A 19,082-nucleotide genomic window follows, 5' to 3' on the forward strand; every position below is an offset into this window, starting at 1 on the left:
TCAATAGACTCCAAGCTCCATGAAATCAACGACCATCCAGGCCTGTCCCCTTTGCAATCTACCTAGCACTCAGCAAACACAGGGCCAAGAATACCAAAGTGGTGCAAAATGGCAATCTGTGGAATAAGTGATCATTTTTCAAAGTCCCCTGAGATTTGTGATGGTGCCATGTACAAAGCATGAATAGCTTACCCAATCTTATTGCCCGAGCCTGAGTGTCCTGTAACCCAATGAGAAATAAGCAAGAACTGAATAGTCTGAGAACTCCTTTTCTGAACTTGGCTTCTGAATGGAAAAATGGACACCTGACATGAAACTAACTTATAAATCAGTTTATTTACAGATTTTCTTTTCTTAAAGTACATTTTAGTTAACAAATCTATTTACACAGGTTTACATGGGAATTTGTCCCAGTTATTTTACAGGTCATACTTACAAACCACACCCCAAGTCTTCTGTGCAGAGCTGCACTGGATGTGACTATTGGCTGGAAATGCCTGATGACAGGCGATTTACATGTACACAGTAAACGGGTTTATTTTTCATGTCTGCACAGTACAGTACACACAAGGAGGCCAAGCCTCCCAGAAAATGCTTTGCAATGTATTTACCAAGAAGGCTTTGCAAAGTCCAGAAGGAAAAGCTATTAAACATAGGTTAATTAAAATGACAGTACCTCCTTTACATCAGTTTACATTTTTTCTTCACATTTTTATAATACAAAGATATTTTATTGAATTGCTGCACAACCAGTTTAAGATGGTTTGTAAACATGTAAATTCCTACAATTTGCATTAAACATCATTGTAGTTTCTATCGCTTGCTCTTTGAATTAATGTTTTATTCACTAGTATTTTTAAGGTAGTAAAAGGAAGATGTAAGTTTGAATTTCTTGCAGAAAAGTTATGAGTCTCTAACGCTGTGCTACAGAAATTCTTTTGCGAGTACACACTTTATTCAAGTATTGCAAAAAGCTAAGGCCACTTTTTTTCAAGACAAGAAAGTGAACAAAATTGTTTTTTTTTAATCAATAGGCCACAACACTCTAATGAGCAAAGAAATCTCTTTTGAAAGATAATTTCTCAGAGACCTGTAGTCACAGAAGGAATTTTCTTTTCTTTTAGGAAAAAGAAAAACAAATTACCTTCCTTATTAACTACTTTTGAGCTCTTCCCACTTTCCCTAGAGTAAAAATTCCTGTTTAGACCTGAAGAGGGAATCTATACCCTGTACTTATTTAACCCAGAGTCAACTGCTCTGGAGAGCACAAATTGTTTTGGACTCAGAAGTAAATCTGAAGCCTACATGTTGGTTTACTACTAAATTCTGATAGTACTATTCTAAAAGATATTACTGCTGATGCAAAGATCTTTTTCTTAGAGGAATTATGAAGACTGAAAAGAGGATGGGGTGTGGGGATAAGGAGCAAAGATTAGAAAGAGGGACTCTTTAGGTTCTTGATTAAGAGGCAGAGTTTGATTAAAAAGATCCCAGTGCGGAATGAGTGGCTGGGTATCCATGTTTACCATTCCTAATGATAAACCTACTTCAATTAGATCCAAGTAGTTAAAATAATCAGAAATCTGTTAATTATAAATTCCTTTGTTTCTGCTCCCAAACTATGGATGATCATTTCTAACAACGAGTAAGACTCTCCTGCCCCTCTCTGGAGCCCTGGACTCTGGGTGGCAGAGACAGCTGGCAGAGAGCAGGACACCACTGCTGTATTCTTGGCAGCCTTTCCTCCGGGGCTCCGAGTCCAGATCCCTGCTGCCATGGACTTATAGCAGCACTCTTTTCCTTTCCTGGAGTCATAATGTCATAAAGAGTAAAGATAAATTTTCTTATTAAAAACTGACTTTAGGTCCAAATAATGAAGATGTAGAAAAACAACTAGATTCCTATTATAGTACTTTGATATTCATTTATAAAAAATTTACAGCAGCTGTAAAGTTTCAGTATTATAAGGACAATGTGATCCTACAAACAGCCAAAGGATGCTGATATGATGTTTTGCCACCAAGTAACCAAAGTGGAAAGAAATGTCTTTGCTTTTCCTTGGCCACATGAAAATAATATTTCCACACTACTGGTTAATAACCCCGAGAAACCTTTGTTTCTCTTAGTCAATTTGCTCATTATGGCTACAAGACTACAGCTCAACATTAAAGGCACAGAAGAAATGCTGTTAATACATCAATCTGAGCATTTCTCCAGGCCCAATCACAATATTTCAGTGCTTTCCTTATTTGTCAAGAGCTATCACACCAGTCATTGTGCAAAATGCAAATATTCCAATGATTACTTCAGGAAGTTTCTTGTAATGACAGGGTGAAACTGAAGATGAACGGACATGTGCATAGTGAGACACTTAAGACACAAAGGCGAGTGTGGAGGAAAGATGCAGAAATGAATAAACGTGCACACTTAAAATATCATACCATCTTTGGGGTTTTTCTAACACATTTTGAAGCTATAACATTCCAGGATATTTGTAACTATGAATCCAGTGGATGTCTTATATCATGCTTCTAATCAGGACCTTCAAGGTTAAGGCATTTACATTCACGCCTAAGATTATCCACATTCTTCTAGATTACGTGAAGAGGAAGGGGACTGATTCAGAGGAACCAGGCAGGAAGGCAGGTACTGAGGTCCCAGGAGAGCATCTTCTATGCTCGAATGTAGCAGCTGGAATCTAGATTTGTTTCAGATACAGGTAATAGTTGTGAGAAGCAATGCTGCAAGAGAGGCAGAATTAAATTTTACAGTGTCTTTAAATCATTTATCCCATTCCGGCTACTGCAGGTGATCTTAGGAAAGCTCATCTTCTTTTCACTGAATTTAACTGACCTCTTCCATGTGTGTTTGGGTTTGTTAAAACCATAGGTTTCCTGTGCAAAGACTATGAACCATAGAAGCTTCAAGACGGAGGTTTAACTATTACAAGAAGAATCTTTCACTTCTGAATAGGGACGCACGTTTTCAACTTAATAATTTATCTTAAAATAAATTAAAAAAAGTTCCATAGAGCAAAACAAGCACACAAACTACAGACAATATCTTTTTGTCTTTGGTGCACACACTCATTTCCTAAATCATTCAAGTAACAGCGTCTCTGACTTCTTGGGGAGAGATGGGAGTTGAAAGTTTGAAGGCCAAAATGAATTATTTCCACTTTTGCCATGCCTGGATGCCTGAGATGGTCCTGAGTATCTGATTCTGGGAGCAGCTGGTAGAGGTTCAGGACGAGTAAGAAAAGTGCAGGGGTAAGAAAAGGGGCAGAGGAACCAGCCCTGCAGAAGTCCTTTGAGCCAGTCTTCAGTGGGGCATTTCTGTTTTCATGCCCAGACAGGAAAAATAAGTGTAACGCAAAGGTTTACAGTTCTTTAGGTGGTGCTCAGAAAGCAAGGCTACCATTTATTTCTATTAACTTCACAGTCCGCTTGGTGCTGCTCAATTGCGACAATGGAAGAAAATGGTCTTCAAAAAGCAATGGAATAAACTCCAGAATGTGAAATAGGCAGACCCTAAACATGCCTATTTTAGAAGTGGTTAAAAGTTTAATACTGTTTAATACTATAATGTCCATTTATGACTTTCATGGCATAGAACAGGATTACATTTCAAAAATAATATGACGAATTGATCTATATATCTTGCTTGCCTGACTTCAGACTCAAGAAGTGACACCCTTGTCTAAGCTCAGAAGTGCTTCTGGTGTTCTCAGCCCTCTTCTGAGATCTAGGAAGGGTGTTAACAAGAAGTGTAGGGTTATACTGTGTCTCAACATCAGGAGTGTAACCCTGCCCATCAAAAATAACCAAGTAATCCAGTGGACAGTCTCTAAAGGCAAAGGCTGTAATACCAGATATACTGCATTGTCTCATGAGTTCTAAAACAGCAGTCCATAAGAACAGGTGCAAGGTCCGGAAGCACTCTTGCTATGATGGAGATGGGGTGTCTATCAGGAGGCAGAAAGGCCCAGGACTCATGTTAGCACTCAGTGTTCAATTTATTTGCAAGATGTCACACAAGTAGCATTCTCCCCTGTTTTTCACTGATCTGATTCAGAACATCAATAGTATCTTTGATCAAAGTCTCAAAGATCCCATCGGCCAGCTGCATCTTCACACACAACTCGTCCTCATCATAGTTCACCCACTGTGCCTCCTCTTCATGGAGCTCCTGTACCTAGAGTTTAGAAGACAAAGAAGGTGGAAAATCCTGGTCACACAAAAGCTAGGAAATTAATTTTGTTCGCTGACTTTGTAGTCCCATCCATGGGAAATAAGAGAAAAATGGTAATTCATATGACGTTGTCAATATTCCTTTTAAAACTGCAAAGAGCTTGAAAAACTCAACTGAAGAATAAAATAAAAATGGCTTCAAAACTACATTTCAATTTGACAATATTCCTGTATTTTATAGATATTATAGGTATAAGGAAGTTGTCTATGCTAACACAAAGGAATATGCATAGGAATTTAAAGGAAGAGAAGACAAACATTAGATATAAAAAATTATAATTATAATATGCATATCCAAAACCAATACTGCATGATTCTAAATTAATAACATTTAATTTCCATTAGTGTATTTTAAAAATGTAACCCTGCTTGAGCTTATTTTTTAAAAAATCACTGTTATAGTGCTTGTTTTAACACATTTTTTAAAAAATGACTTTACAAAAAAGAAACATGTTAGACTTCTATAAATAATGACATTGTAAGTGAGATGGAGGCCAGGTACAAAGTAATGGTAAACCTTGATCTAGTCACAAATTCAGCAAAGTTAACTGCTGTGACAGAGGTTCTAACCAGAAGTCTAACCAAGCTGCCAAGTGATAACAAGATCTTGGTTTGTCCTGATCATAGTTTCATCTCAAAAAAGGCAATGTGGGGCTAGTACTCTGGTTTCATTATATGAAAATGAGAAGACTTGGAAGAAACAGACAACATCATCCTGAGGTGGGAGAGAGAGAGAGAGAGAGAGAGAGAGAGAGAGAGAGAGAGAGAGAGGGAGGGAGGGAGGGAGGGAGGGAGAGGGAGGGAGGGAGGGAGGGAGGGAGGGAGGGAGGGAGAGGGAGGGAGAGGGAGGAGAGAATGCATTGTCCAACACCTACTCTTAGCTGGGGTTGACAAATATATTTCAAGGTGGCTGTCATATTCCTTCTCTTTGAAGAATATGTAAATATTCAGTCCTCTGTTCCCTAATTTATGCTCCACAGAATAGATGGTGCCATCAAAAAGGGGGTTCTATGGTCAAATTTAAGTTAAGAGAACTCACTCTGGGAGATTTACAACGTACGCAGTCTTTTAAAGAGAGGTCCTCCTGTAAAGACACTTGTTTAACTCACATTTCCTAGATTTATTTCACCATAGGTTGTGTGAATATGGAAGTGTTCAATTTATTGACCTACCCAGAGACTGAAGGGAACTAGAAGAAACAACCTGATATATCTCAAACTGCAGCTGAGAGAGAACTGTTCTGGGAAAGCTGAGGTGGGTCTGCACAAAGACTTATATCCTCAGTGAATTTGTTTGTTTAAAGTTGCATTTCTTTCCTTCTTCAAGTAAAGTTACCTTAGTCTTTGTCATTAAATCTGTCTTTGAAAATTTCATCAAAAACAAAATTTAGGAAACAGAATTCTAAGAAAAACTTTTTCTTAAAAAAAAAGAAAAGAAAGTTTCTTTCTCAGAACTATATGATGTTTCTCTTTTGCTCTGGCTATCAGAAAGCTCAAAGCCAAACTTGTAATTTCAATGATAACAATAGAAGAATTTCAAAGTTTGCAAATCTGCCTTTATTTTTTATTTCTGGTGTTCGAGATCTATTACACATATACTCCTGAATATGTGTGTGTAAATATAAAACATGTAAACAATTAAAATTACATTTAAAGTCAGGCTAATAATAACTTCCTTCCTTTCTTTTCTTCTGCAGGGTAATAGGCTGGTGGACTAGAGAAATGTGGTAAAAAGAATATGGGCTGATTTCAGCAGGCAGAAGCCAGGGTCTTATGCCAGCCCTTGTGAACAAGATGGGGAAAGAGAAAATAGGTGTTAGGTGGTTTTTCACTTTTTGACTAAAAGGACAGCTGTAACCTGGAAGGAAGTCTCTGCCTGAAGGGCACAGAAACTTTCCACTGTACTTCTATTCTAACCTACTTCTATTCCATTATACCAATTACCATGCTGAAATGTTTTCTGCGCATCTATATCCCCACTAGGTTGTGAGCTCCTCAAGAATTGTTTATTTATTTGCAATTTCCCAGTGAAGGACAGTGCATACAGAAGGTGCTATATATCTCCAACATATGGACATTTTTATTGAATTCAGAAAGAATATCTTTAGTTTTAACCAGTTCACGGTTTGTTTGTTGTTTGTTGGTATTGGGAATTGAACCCAGGGCATGCTTAACCACTGAGCCACATCCCCAGCCCTTTTTATTTTGAGACAGGATCTCACTAAGTTGCACAGGGTCTTGCTAAACTGCTGGCTTTGAATTTGTGATCCTCTTGCCTCAGTCTCCTGAGTAGCTGGGATTACAAGAATGTGCCACTGGGCCCAGTTGTGAGCACTGTGTTTGAAAAGGAACACTAATAAAGATATGATAATGCTGAAAAGACTCAAAACCACATTAGACATGGGAGAGAATATCAATATTTTAATAGGGAGAAAAGACTCAGGTGAAATAGGAGAGGTGCTTCAAAAGGGTATAGAAGCAAACTGTAATTGTGTGAGACCAATTTAGGCTTATCATGAGAAAGAGCTTATCAGTGATAAGCAGAAATTCAGGAGCTGCCAAGTATCTTAGCAGATCACAGGTTATAAAGAGGATTCAATTGTTAGCTAGGTGACTTTACAACAGGTTTTGTCATGTTAAGTGCAATTATATCTCTAGTAGGGAGATTTTCCAAGTCCATTTTACACGAAGGATATACAAAAGTTGATCTAATTACTTGTTAATCACTATATATCATATATACTTTGATAATTCACTACTAAAATAGCTCAAATTCTTAGTGAACATAAGATGTAAATCAATTAATGTCTTTGTTTGTGAAGGGATTAACGAGAACTAGAGCTGAGAGAAAGATCTGACTTTCGTTTTTGTTAGCAGAGGTTATTATAATCAAATAATGTCTAAACACATGTATAGTTAGCCCAAGCAAGAGCCAAAATATATATTTTGTTAATGTGAAAGAAGCAACTAATATGAAATGTTTAGTATGATAATCACATTACAAGAATTTTAAAAGGACAATTAATATTTAGTTTGATAAGAGCTGGTATTACAGCTCAGTGGTAGAGCCCTTACTTATCACATGTGAGGCACTGGGTTTGAGCCTCAGCACCACATAAAAATAAATAAATAAAACAAAGGTATGTATCCACCTACCCACCTCCCCCCCCCCAAAAAAAGAAAAAAGATTTAGTTTGATTAAAAAATCATAGCTCACAATAAAGTGAGACATATTCTTATGATGGAAGGATGGTTTTACATATTAAAAAAATTAGTAAGGTTGTGGCTCAGCAGCAGAACGCTTGCCTAGCATGTGCGAGATGCTAGGTTTGAACCTCAGCAGCACATAAAAATAAATAAATGCACTTCATAGTCAAGGCTGCACATGACAAACCCAGCTGGAAGTGAAAGCTCTTCCTCTTAGATCAGGGTAAAATAAGGAGATTCATTCTCACCACTTCTTTTTGACATTGTACTAGAAATCCAAGCCATAGCAAGAGGAGGAAATAAAATTCATCCAAATAGGAAAGCAAGAAGTGAAAAAGTCATGTCATCTATTTACTGATGACATGATCAGAAAAACTAAAAAAAGGTACACCAAAACAAACAAACAAACAACAAAAAAAATCCTGTTAAAACTAATAAACAAATTCAGTACAGTTTCAGGGTACAAAATCCAACCTATAAAAATCATTAGCATTTCTATACACTGATACCGAATTATCCAAAAAGGATATTAAGAAAACAACCCCACCATTCACAACAGAAACAAAAAAACTTAAATGTAAACTTAATTGAGTAAAAAGACCTGTAAGTTGAAAATTATAAGACACTGATAAAAGAATTTAAAGAAAACACAAATGGAAGGATAGCCCATGTTCGTGGATTGGAATAATTAATATTGTAAAAATGTCCACAGTACTCAAAGCAATCTGCAGATTCAATGCTATCCCTATTCAAAATTCCAATATCATTATTTTCATTGAAATAGAAAAAAAATCCTTAACTCATTTTGTCCCATGGTCCCAGATGTGGAACATCTATAAACACTTAAATTTAGCAACAAATATTACAGTAATATTACAGTAACTCTGAAATAATTATCATGTTTTTAGAGTCCTATTCTTTTGAGACAATAGGTGATTAGAATGTTTTAAAATATTTTAAAATTCATTTTGAAAATGGCCCAAACTTCTTCTTCTCCTTCTCCTTCTTCTTTGGTAATTGTAGATAGAATGCTTTTGTTTATTTTTAGTGATGCTAAGGATCAAAGCCAGTGCCTCACACATGCTAGGCAATTACTCTATCACTGAACTATACAGCCTCAGCTCTAAAGTTACTTCTACTGAATGTTCAATTGAACAAAATACTATGTACATAACTGACAGAAAATTTAAGAAATAAATTCATGAAAGTATTTTATTTTGAGGAATGCACTATATTTCAGATTATTAATGGTGGAAATACCTATCCTATAAATGGGATACTGGGACAATGTATACTGCATAGTCATTTGCAGTGTACTACATGGACATTCTGGGATGCAGAAATGAAATTAACCTGCCCTCATTCTCAATTTGTACATCAAAATTCATCTTTGCCCCTCTCTATCCTACCTTGAGTTCTAAGAGGCTGAATGCTAAGAACCAGGTTTTCCCTCTGAACTTGCCCAATGGAAAGGATTTCCAGAAATGAGACAAGAGTACTTAATCTCCATGATCCTATGTCACAAGCCACAAATTGGCTGAGGCTGAAACTCTACACAGAGCCACAGCTTCAGCACTCACTGGTTTTGCTAGCTGTTGATAACACAATGGGTAATAATTGCCACCTTCTGTTGGTAATCCGTGGGTATTGCATCATATCTGGTTAGTTCCCACAAACTGTCCATACCTTTATAAATAGTTTTTTCTTTATGCTAACTGGATGAAATATGGATAATATGATTAAAGCTGTCCAAACTTTTGTAAATAGTTTTTTCTTTATGCTAACTGAATGAAATATGGATAATATGATTATCAGATATTATGGACAGAATTTGCTAAAACAATTTACAGGAGAGAAGTCCACAAGACTTGGTCATGATTCTGGGCACTGTGTGGAGTTATCAGGATGCTGCTATAACTTTGACTTGTTTTAATGAGAAAATGCTTGAGAAGGACCCAATGATGATCTTTTGCTTGGGAGTCAGGTAGTTCTACAGATGGTTGAAGTGACAGAGAATCAACAACCATGCTTTTTTTCCCCCCATCAATTTATTAACTGGCACTTACTGAATTATTGGATTATAAGCTACAGGCACCATAAGGGAAAACAGACTAAAAGTGTCCTCTGAAACCGACAACACTGATGAAAAATCAAGGAAGAGGGCCATATGATTATGGATTCAATACAAATAATGAAATTCTCATTATAAAATGGTTAGATAATAAATTCACCATTGTTAGTACAAGCTATGATATGGTGGAATCCCTCACCAAAGTTCAGCAATGGAAAGAAGACCAGAGCCAATATGACTCAACCAAAAGTGGTAGGACCTGTAGCAATTTCAGTGGTGGTGTGGATAAACATGACTGATTGGTTTCCAAACACTCCACTTCTATTAGAGGCAAAAAAAAAAAAAAAAAAAAAAAAGTACTGACCTTTGCTCACTCAAATAACTGCTGTGTATATTATAAATACATGGATTATTTAAACTTGTGAAAAAAGACAAGAATGATATAAATTTGGTGGGTTTCAAGAGATATTTGCTGTATACTAAATGTGATACTATACTGCCTCAGTGTCCTATTTTTAGGACAATCTGTATTTCATACTTAATGATAATAAAGAATATATAAGCTCTAGATCATGATTTCCAAACCATTTTAAAGCACCTGTGTCAATGTTTTTTTTTTTTTTTAAAGAGAGAGTGAGAGACAGAGAGAGAGAGTGAGAGAGAATTTTTTAATATTAATTTTTTAGTTTTCAGCAGGCACAATATCTTTGTTTGTATGTGGTGCTGAGGATCGAACCCGGGCCACACGCATGCCAGGCAAGCTCACTACCACTTGAGTCACATCCCAGCCCCTCACTGTGTCAATGTTGTTAAAATACCTGCAGAACTAAAAACTTGGGGCTTAGAGATTTGAATCTGTACAGAATCATAAGACTCAACGTAGCTAAAACAAACTTTGGGGACGGGACACAAACACAGAAGCATTGCGTTACCTGACTTCAACATACATTATATATATATAAAAAAATTACATAAAAATATAGAAAAACCTTAAAAATACAAAAAACATTATAAAGAAACTGTAATAAAAACGACATGGGCAGTGGCATAAAAACAGATATCCTCACCAATGGAATAGGATAGAAAGCCCAGAAATAAACCCACACATTTATGGGAAGTTGATTTGTTTTTGTTGGGTGTGTGTGTGTGTGTGTGTGTGTGTGTGTGTGTCTGTGTGTGTGTGTATGCGCACGCTAGGGATTATGGTCATTGGTTTTTTGAGAAAAGTGCTAAGAACACATGATGAGAAAAGGCCAGTTTCTTCAAAAAAACAGTGTTGGGGAAATGGTGATCCATGTATAGAAAACTAACACTGGACCCTTACCTTACACTACTTACAAAATTGAAATTAACATGGATTAAAAACTTAACTATTAGGGGCTGGGGTTGTAGCTCAGTGGTAGAGTGCTTGCCTAGCATGTGTGAGGCACTGGGTTTGATTCTCAGCACCACATATCAATAAATATCCACTGACAACTAAAATATTAAAAAACAAACAAACAAACAAACAAAACCTTAACTATAAGACCTGAAACTGTTATAAGAAAATAGAGGGGCTGTGGTTGTGGCTCAGCGGTAGAGCGCTTGCCTTGTATGTGCGGGGCCCTGGGTTCGATCCTCAGCACCACATAAAAATAAATAAATGAAATAGAGGTATTAAAAAAGAAAAGAAAACAGAGGGGGAAAACTCTGTAACATTGGTCTGGCAATGATATTTTGAATTTGATTCTGAGAACACAAAGCAAAAATAAACAAATTGCATCAAACTAAAAAGCTGCTTCTACTCAGCAAAGGAAATGATTAACAAAGAGACAAAAAAAAGTGAGAGAAAATATTTGCAAGCCATGTACCTGATATGAGGTTAAAATTCTAAATATATAAGAAACATAATTCACTCAGTAAGAAAACAAAAACCTAATTAAAAAATGGGCCAAGTATCTGAACAGATATCAACAGAAGATATTAATGCCAATAGGTACAATAGGGGCACTCGGTCTACTGAGCCACATCCCCAGGCCTATTTTGTATTTTTATTTAGAGTTGCTTAGCACCTCACTATTGCTAAGTCTGGCTTTGAACTCGTGATCCTCCTGCCTCAGCCTCCTGAGCCGCTGGGATTACAGGCATGTGCCACTGTGTCTGGCTGAAGTGTCCACTTTTGCACTCCCTAATCTGTATCTTCTCTTACAAACCCTCCAACCAAGCTTGTATCTCATCCATGCCACCAGAAGAACTTACATTAACATTACAATCAATAATGACCTTTGCACTGCTAAATCCAGTGGCCATTTCTCAGTTCCTATTCAACTTGAGCTACTAGAAGCATTTACCGCAGTTGATCACCACCTTCTCCTTGGCTTCCACCTGTCTTTTACCTCACTGTCTCCTCTGTTGTTTCTTTCTCATCTACTTAACTCTTAAAACACTGGATTACTCCAGGATCAGTCCACTCCTGTTTATTTACATTCTTGGTTTCATGGGTTTTGACTACCATCTAATTTCTCTATTCCCACATTTGTATATCTTCACAGTCTGGGACACTTGCTTGAACTTCAGACTCATACATATAATAACCTAATCAATATTTCCACTTGGAATGTCTATTAGAGATTTCAAGTTTAACATGTTCAAAAAAGAACTTGTCTTCCCTTGTTTTTTTCTTTTTAACCATAATATCCAAATACTGCTTTTAAATAAAATTTAGAAACTCTTGGAATATGTTTAAAAATCAACAGCAAAACCCAACTCCTATGGGGGGGCTGGGCTTGTGGCTCAGCGGTAGAGCGCTCGCCTAGCAAGTGCAGGGTGATGGGTTTAATCCCCAGCACCACATAAAAATAAATAAATGGAATAAAGATATTGTGTCCAACTAACTACAACTAAAGAATAAATATTTTAAAAAATTAAAAAAAACTCTTACAAGAAGCCATTCTGCAAAATTTCAGAAATGAGTAAAGATATGAATTTATAGATTCAATAAGCACAGTGAGTTTAAAGCAGGATAAATAAATATATCCACATCGAAACACAAACAGAGAAATTATAAAAGTAATATGCACAGACATAAATCTTAAATAGAAACCAAAAAGAAAAGATCAGTTCCCTATAATGGACTGCCAATAGGTTTCTCAAGAGCAACAAGACCAGTCAGATTACAATAAAATCATTAACTTTCAAACCACTCAGGAAAAACAACGATCAACTTAAAAACTCTACACTCAGTTGAAATATCATTCAAAAGCAAGTGTTGAAATAAAAACATTTTCATATAAAGACTGATGGTTTACATTAAAGACCTAAAGTTAATGAAATATTTAAGTATGTACTTTAGGAAGATGACAACTGAGCCCATAATGAAGGAAAGGAAGGCAAAAATAATGGATTCCATATTATTTTCTAATATTTTTCACATTCTTGAAATATTTCATAATCAAACATGTAAAAGATTTAGAAAAATAGTAGAAAAATTGCCAATAAAATAAAAAAAAGAAAGAAAATTATAGGGCAAAGTAACCCATTCTTCTAGTTAAGATGAAAAGAACTTGGTAACAGCTAGTACTGCAAAGGTGAAAGCCATCATTCCTGGTGCTGTTTAGTATTTATAAGTGGAACAACTTTTCTGGAAAAAGATTTGGTAACACGTACAAACATGTTAACATTCTGCATATACCTTAACAGTAATTCTTTTTAGGAATATCTTAAGGAAACTACTGAAAATATGTGCAAGATAAACCATAAGATATTTATTATAACATCTTAAAAGAGCAAAAACGTTACTGACTGGTTAAATTAATAATATATCTACTACATGATGGACTACTACTTTTCTAACACAAAAAAATTAGAATAAAGTCTTTTTAAACTTGAGATCTACTGCACATGTACAGTGACTTTTAAATAATATAAAATACTTTTAATGTCAAAGCAAAATGCCCACAATTTGTTGAGTTAAAAAAAAATCAGATTTCAAAAATGAAACTAATAATTCCAATTTGTTTAAAATAATTCTTTATAAGAGACTAAAAGTCTACATACAGAAATTAAAAGTTATTCGGGTAGTGGGACTATCATGTTCATTTTTTTTATTAACCAGAATTTTCTAACTTTTAAAAATGAACATGATTAATTATATACATATATATATAAATTATTTTTTAGTTGTTGATGGACCTTTATTTTTAATTTATTTGTATGCAGTGCTGAGAATCAAATCCAGTGTCTCACACATGCTAGGCAAGTGCTCTGCCAATGAGCCACAACCCCAGGCAACTATTTTATATATTTGAAAAAACTTTTTAAAAATCCTATTTTTGAGAGTCTTATTTGGGGGGGCTGGGCTGTGACTCAGCGGAAGAACACTTGCCTGGCACATGCAAGGCCCTGGGTTCGATCCTCAGCACCATATATAAATAAATAAAATAAAAGCATTGTGTCTAACTATAACTAAAAAATAAATATTAAAAAAGAGTCTTTTTTGATTTATATATTATAAAAAACAGTTATTTGGGGGCTGGGGTTGTGGCATAGTGGTTGAGCACTTGTCTGGCATGTGTGAGGTACTGGGTTTGATCCTCAGCACCATATAAAAAGAAATAAAAATGAAACCAAGGTATTGTGTCTCTCTCTAACTCAAAAACAAACAAACAAACAAATAAAAAAAACCCCAAAACAGTTGTTTTAAATCTCACTTCCTCCAAAATGTGAAAACATGAGGGTTTATAAATACTAGGTCCACCAAATCTAATGGTAAGAGAAGAGGCTAGTTTTACTTAGCATTTCTTGTTAATAATTAGCTTAAGAAGTTATTGTTATTATTTCACTAAACATTAAGAAGAATGAGTTCATGCAAAAAATTAATATACATAGGTCAGACCTCTCTAGAAGAGGTTGAAAAAGTTCTGTAACCAGCAAAGGGGAATATTTACATATATTATATATTTTATTTTTTGTTTACAAATTGCTAAATCTCTTTAATTCTTATGCACACACATCAACTCACTTGAGCTATAGTAATCTTATATTTGCAAAAGAAACATTTAATATTCTAGAATTCTCTGATTAACTACTGGAGAAATGTCTCTGCTTAGCTGACTCCATTTGGCACTTGCTGAAAGTCTCCACCATCAGGGTACAATACTCTGTTTTTGGTACATTTAATAAAGAGCCATAGATCTATTTGCTTATTACTCACTTCTATATGTATTACTTGTTATTTCTGGTTAATAATTCAGGTCTGAGGATGGCTCCAAATTGCTGTCCTCTGTACTCCAATATATTAAATTTTTCCTAATCCTTTCACTATCAAAATAACATTTAAAAAATTTATTAGTTATTGATGGACTTTTATTCATTTATTTATTTATATGTGATGCTGAGAATTGAACCCAGTGCCTCACACATGCTAGACAAGTGCTCTACCACTAAGCCCCAACCCCAGCCCCTCAAAATAACATTTTTATAATCGTGTGAAGTGAGGAAGTAGCTGAAAGTTTGATGTATTAAGTCTTTGCTTTGTATGTTATTTTGAACTGTATGCTACCTATGCTGGTTTCTTAATTTACTTCAACGTGTACTCAAAATAAATTTATCTAAGACATTTTACTTTAAAACACCTAAAAGCTACCTTTCACTTATAATACCTTCTTCCTATTCTTTGTTCCTTCATATTATCGTTTCTTTTGAAGTATTCTTCCCTGAGTTTTTTTGATATTCAGGATTGAACCCAGGGGCGCTCCACTATTGAGCAATATCCCTTTCCCCTTTTAAGATTTTATTCTGGGACAGGATCTCCCTAAACTGCCCAGACTAGCCTTAGACTTATAATTCAGTTCTGCTTCAGCCTCCAGAGTAGATGGTATTACATGCATGTACCACTGAGCCCAGCTCCTCTATGACTTTTTAAAACTGCAAATCTGATCTTATAATTATTCTTGCTTAAGATCCTTTTAAGACAAAATCCAAAACCCTTAATGTTGCTTAGAAAGTCCTGTACAATACAGATTCTTCTGAACTCTTCCAGTTTATCTTAGTCTACCTTCTCCCAACCTCTCCAGCTACACTGACACTTTGTGGTCTTTGCACAGTGGTTTGCTTTCCCTGAATCATTTTTGTCTTTACCACAGAGCTCAGTTGGCGCTTATTCTTTTTTTTTTTTTTTTTTTTTTTTAGTACCAGGGATTAAACCCAGAGGTGCTTCTTAACCACACTGAACCACATCCCCAGCTCCTCCCCTCCTTTTTTTTTTTCTTCTTTTTTTAAGATAAGACAGAATCTTACTAAGTTGCTCAGAGCCTTACTAAGTTGCTGAGGCTGGTTTTGAACTTGTGATCTTCCTGCCTCAGCCTCCTGAGCTGCTGGGATTACAGGTGGGTGCCACCATGCCCAGCAAAGCTTATTCATTTTTAAGATTTGAGCTCAATGTCACTTCCCTAAGGAAGCCTGCCTCAGGATCAGTTTCTTCTGGTTTATGTTTTTACAATAGCTCCTTCTTCTTCTGTTTTTTAGGGCTTAATTTATAATTAGACGCTTCTGTAAATTATATACTATGGGCTAGTTTCTGTTAGAAAACTGGAAATCCATGAAGGCATGGTCTATGTTTTGCTTGCCATTTAAACATCAGTCCTTAATTAGCATAATTCTTGACTCAATATGTACACAGAGGTAATTTATAGGGGATATAACCAATTTAATTGACAGGCTTGCTGAATGTCTTTTTAAAAATATTATTTAGCTGTAGATGGATACAATACCTTTATTTTATTTATTTATTTTTATGTGGTACTGAGGATCGAACCCAGTGCCTAACACGTGCTAGACAAATGCTCTGCCACAAGCTGATGTTTTTAATGTGTTTTTTGTTTGTTTGTTTGTTTTTAATTCCTAAGAAATAAAGGGAGTCACACTTGGAAATTAGAAGTTCAAACTTTAAAACACTGCAGAAACATGGAACAAAGTCACCTTGAGAGGCAAAGATCTATGTAGAATTAGGTGTTTAAAAAACTTGGTTATTATTTGGTAGACAAGTCACTTAACACCCTTAAATCTAAATTTCCTCATTTATAAAACAGAAAATAGAATTAGTCCTTCCCAGCTCATATAATTATTGTGAGGACCACAAAGAGAAAGAATGATAAACTGTAAAACACTAAACAAATGTTATCTAGTATAGTTATTACTGAATAAATGAGGCACTGGAGAGGTGCATCTGCAGGTAAGACTCATAAATTTAAGCAATATACAAAAGGTAAACCTGAATCAAGTTAACAATTGAATTTCCTAAGGTTTGCTACTACTTAGCATTCTTTTTTAGGGAAGAAAAGATAAAAGATGATTTTTTTCATTTTCCTGATGTTAAAGAAATATATTGCAAAACCAAGTAAATCCTATCCAGTTAAAATTTTGGGCAATGATGAGATGGGAAAAGCTACTATTTACTGAGTTATGTATGGGGAGCTATCTGTTCAAAGTTACACATGTAGTCATGTGCTGCATCATGAGGTTTTGGTCAATGACAGACCACATGTATGATAGTGGTCCCATAAGATTATAATGAAGCTATAAAATTTGTATTGCCTGGTGACATCATGGCCTTAGCAAAGTCATATTTGTGGTTATGCTAGTGTAAACAAACATACTGTGCTGCCAGTTATTTATAAAATTATAACCCATACAATTATGTATAGTATATAATTCTTAATAATGATAATAAATGACTATGCTACTAGTTTATATAATTATTATACTATTCTTTTTAGCCTTATTTTAGAGTATATTTCCTTATACTTATTAAAAAAATAAAGGTTTACTGTAACATAGTATGTCACATTGTCCTCCCAGCAGCCTCATACAGCTTATGTTCTCCTTGTCCTGATTACATCAAGAGGTAGTGCAGAGTGATTGACCCAGACCATTTAGGTTTGTGTAGCACATTCTATGATGCTTGCATAACCCCAAAATCACCTAGGGACAAATTTCTCAGAACATATCCCCATCATTAGGCAATATATGACTATATATAAATACTCATTTAATCCTCTTAATAATTTGATCAGGTAAATACTTATTATTATAATCTTCATTCTGCAGACAGAGTATAAATAGAGTACAAAAGGGTTAGATAAACTTGTCCAGGATTACACAAATTCAGAACGGGATTTACTATGGCTCCAGAATTCACACCGAACTCTTTTCAACTTACTATATTAAACAGTTCTGATTTCTCAAGGTCTCCATAAAATATTGTTGATTGAATCAAATATTTACTTGCCAAATACAAAGAAGGCAATTTCCAAAACTGAGGGATAGAAATAAGCAAATGAAGGCTTTACAATTTTAATCTTATAGACTTAAAATACACTATATTCTTTCTCCTTTTAATACTCTAACTATATTCTGATTTTAGAAGATGCGGTCAAAATAAAAATTGGTTGTATACACTGACCAGGATATGATCCACTCGGTCTCTTTTCTTTCTTCCAAATTTCATCATTTTCTGCCAATCAGTTTTGTGGTTTGGCTCCTTTTTGAGACTAAACAACTTGAGTACTTCAGTTGTTATGAAGTTCTGCAGAAACAAAGGAATGAATGAAACAAGAACAACAAAATTCCTGAGATTTATGTGTTTACAATGCAGTGGACAAATTTGTAGTAAGATTACAATATTTATGACAAAGGATCACAAATTTCTTCCACTTACAGTTTCACTTAGAAATTTAAAGGGAAAATCATCCTAAATGCTCAGATTTTATTCACTTAAAATAATTTTTGTACCCAGGTGTGTAGGCCTGTGGTCCTGGTTTCTCAGGAAATTGAGGCAGGAGGATCTCATGAGCCCAGGAGTTTGAGACCAGCCTGGGAAACATAGTGAAACTCCATCTCAAGGGAAAAAAAGAGTTTTTGTTTTTAATACAACATATAAAATAAAACCCACTGAGAATCCATAAAGAAAAAAATTACTCCACAGTTCTCTTTGCCTAATTAGCTAATTCCCAGCTGATAAAACTACTAAAGAAAGTGTAAAATAAATATCTGAACTAGAAAAATTCTAAAGAAATTTTTGCAAGCAATGTTTTATTAGAAAAATGCAAGTTTTTATCTGGGATAGTTTATTTTGAAGCACCAAGATCTGAATATGTCACACTAAAAAGATTCTAATGAATACTTCAGTATGAGAAGCATAATTTTACTGTTAACAATACCTTAACTATCCACCTTAGACACTAAAATTAGTGGGCAGCATGCTAAATTGATGCACACAGTTTGCTGATGGCTAGCACATTACCTATCTTTATTTCAATTTGCTTTATTACAGTCAAAGTTGCTTCTGTTAAAAATTGAAATTAAAGATTGAAATCAAATTCCTTGCATATATTATTTTATCAAAATGAACCAAAATAAATGTATAATTAACATGCTCTAAACAAATTAAAAAATAAAATAGCAGCAAAAATCCACAATATTCTCAACTGGGGGAAGGACACTTTATGAATCAGAATTATCTGAGAAGATTCTTGAACTACCTATTGTGTCCCCAAACCCCATCTTTCTCTGCCTACA

The 19,082-nt window shown here is 35.1% G+C and overlaps 1 protein-coding gene across 2 annotated transcripts in view; it reads right to left on the minus strand.

Annotated features, from left to right (window-relative positions):
* Window positions 1-317: 317 nt before the first annotated feature.
* Cep350 (centrosomal protein 350) overlaps window positions 318-19,082 on the minus strand; it is a 163,598-nt gene continuing 144,833 nt past the window's right edge. For both annotated transcript variants that reach the window (XM_076872833.2, XM_076872831.2), the window contains 2 exons: window positions 17,968-18,090; window positions 318-4,194 (listed from right to left, as the gene is read on the minus strand). In XM_076872833.2, the coding sequence (XP_076728948.2) occupies window positions 4,030-4,194; window positions 17,968-18,090 (288 nt within the window). In that variant the 3' untranslated portion in view covers window positions 318-4,029. The remainder of the gene's footprint in view (window positions 4,195-17,967; window positions 18,091-19,082) is intronic.

The sequence above is a fragment of the Callospermophilus lateralis genome, chromosome 13 (assembly GCF_048772815.1).
Source record: "Callospermophilus lateralis isolate mCalLat2 chromosome 13, mCalLat2.hap1, whole genome shotgun sequence".
Classification (NCBI taxonomy): Eukaryota; Metazoa; Chordata; class Mammalia; order Rodentia; family Sciuridae; genus Callospermophilus; species Callospermophilus lateralis.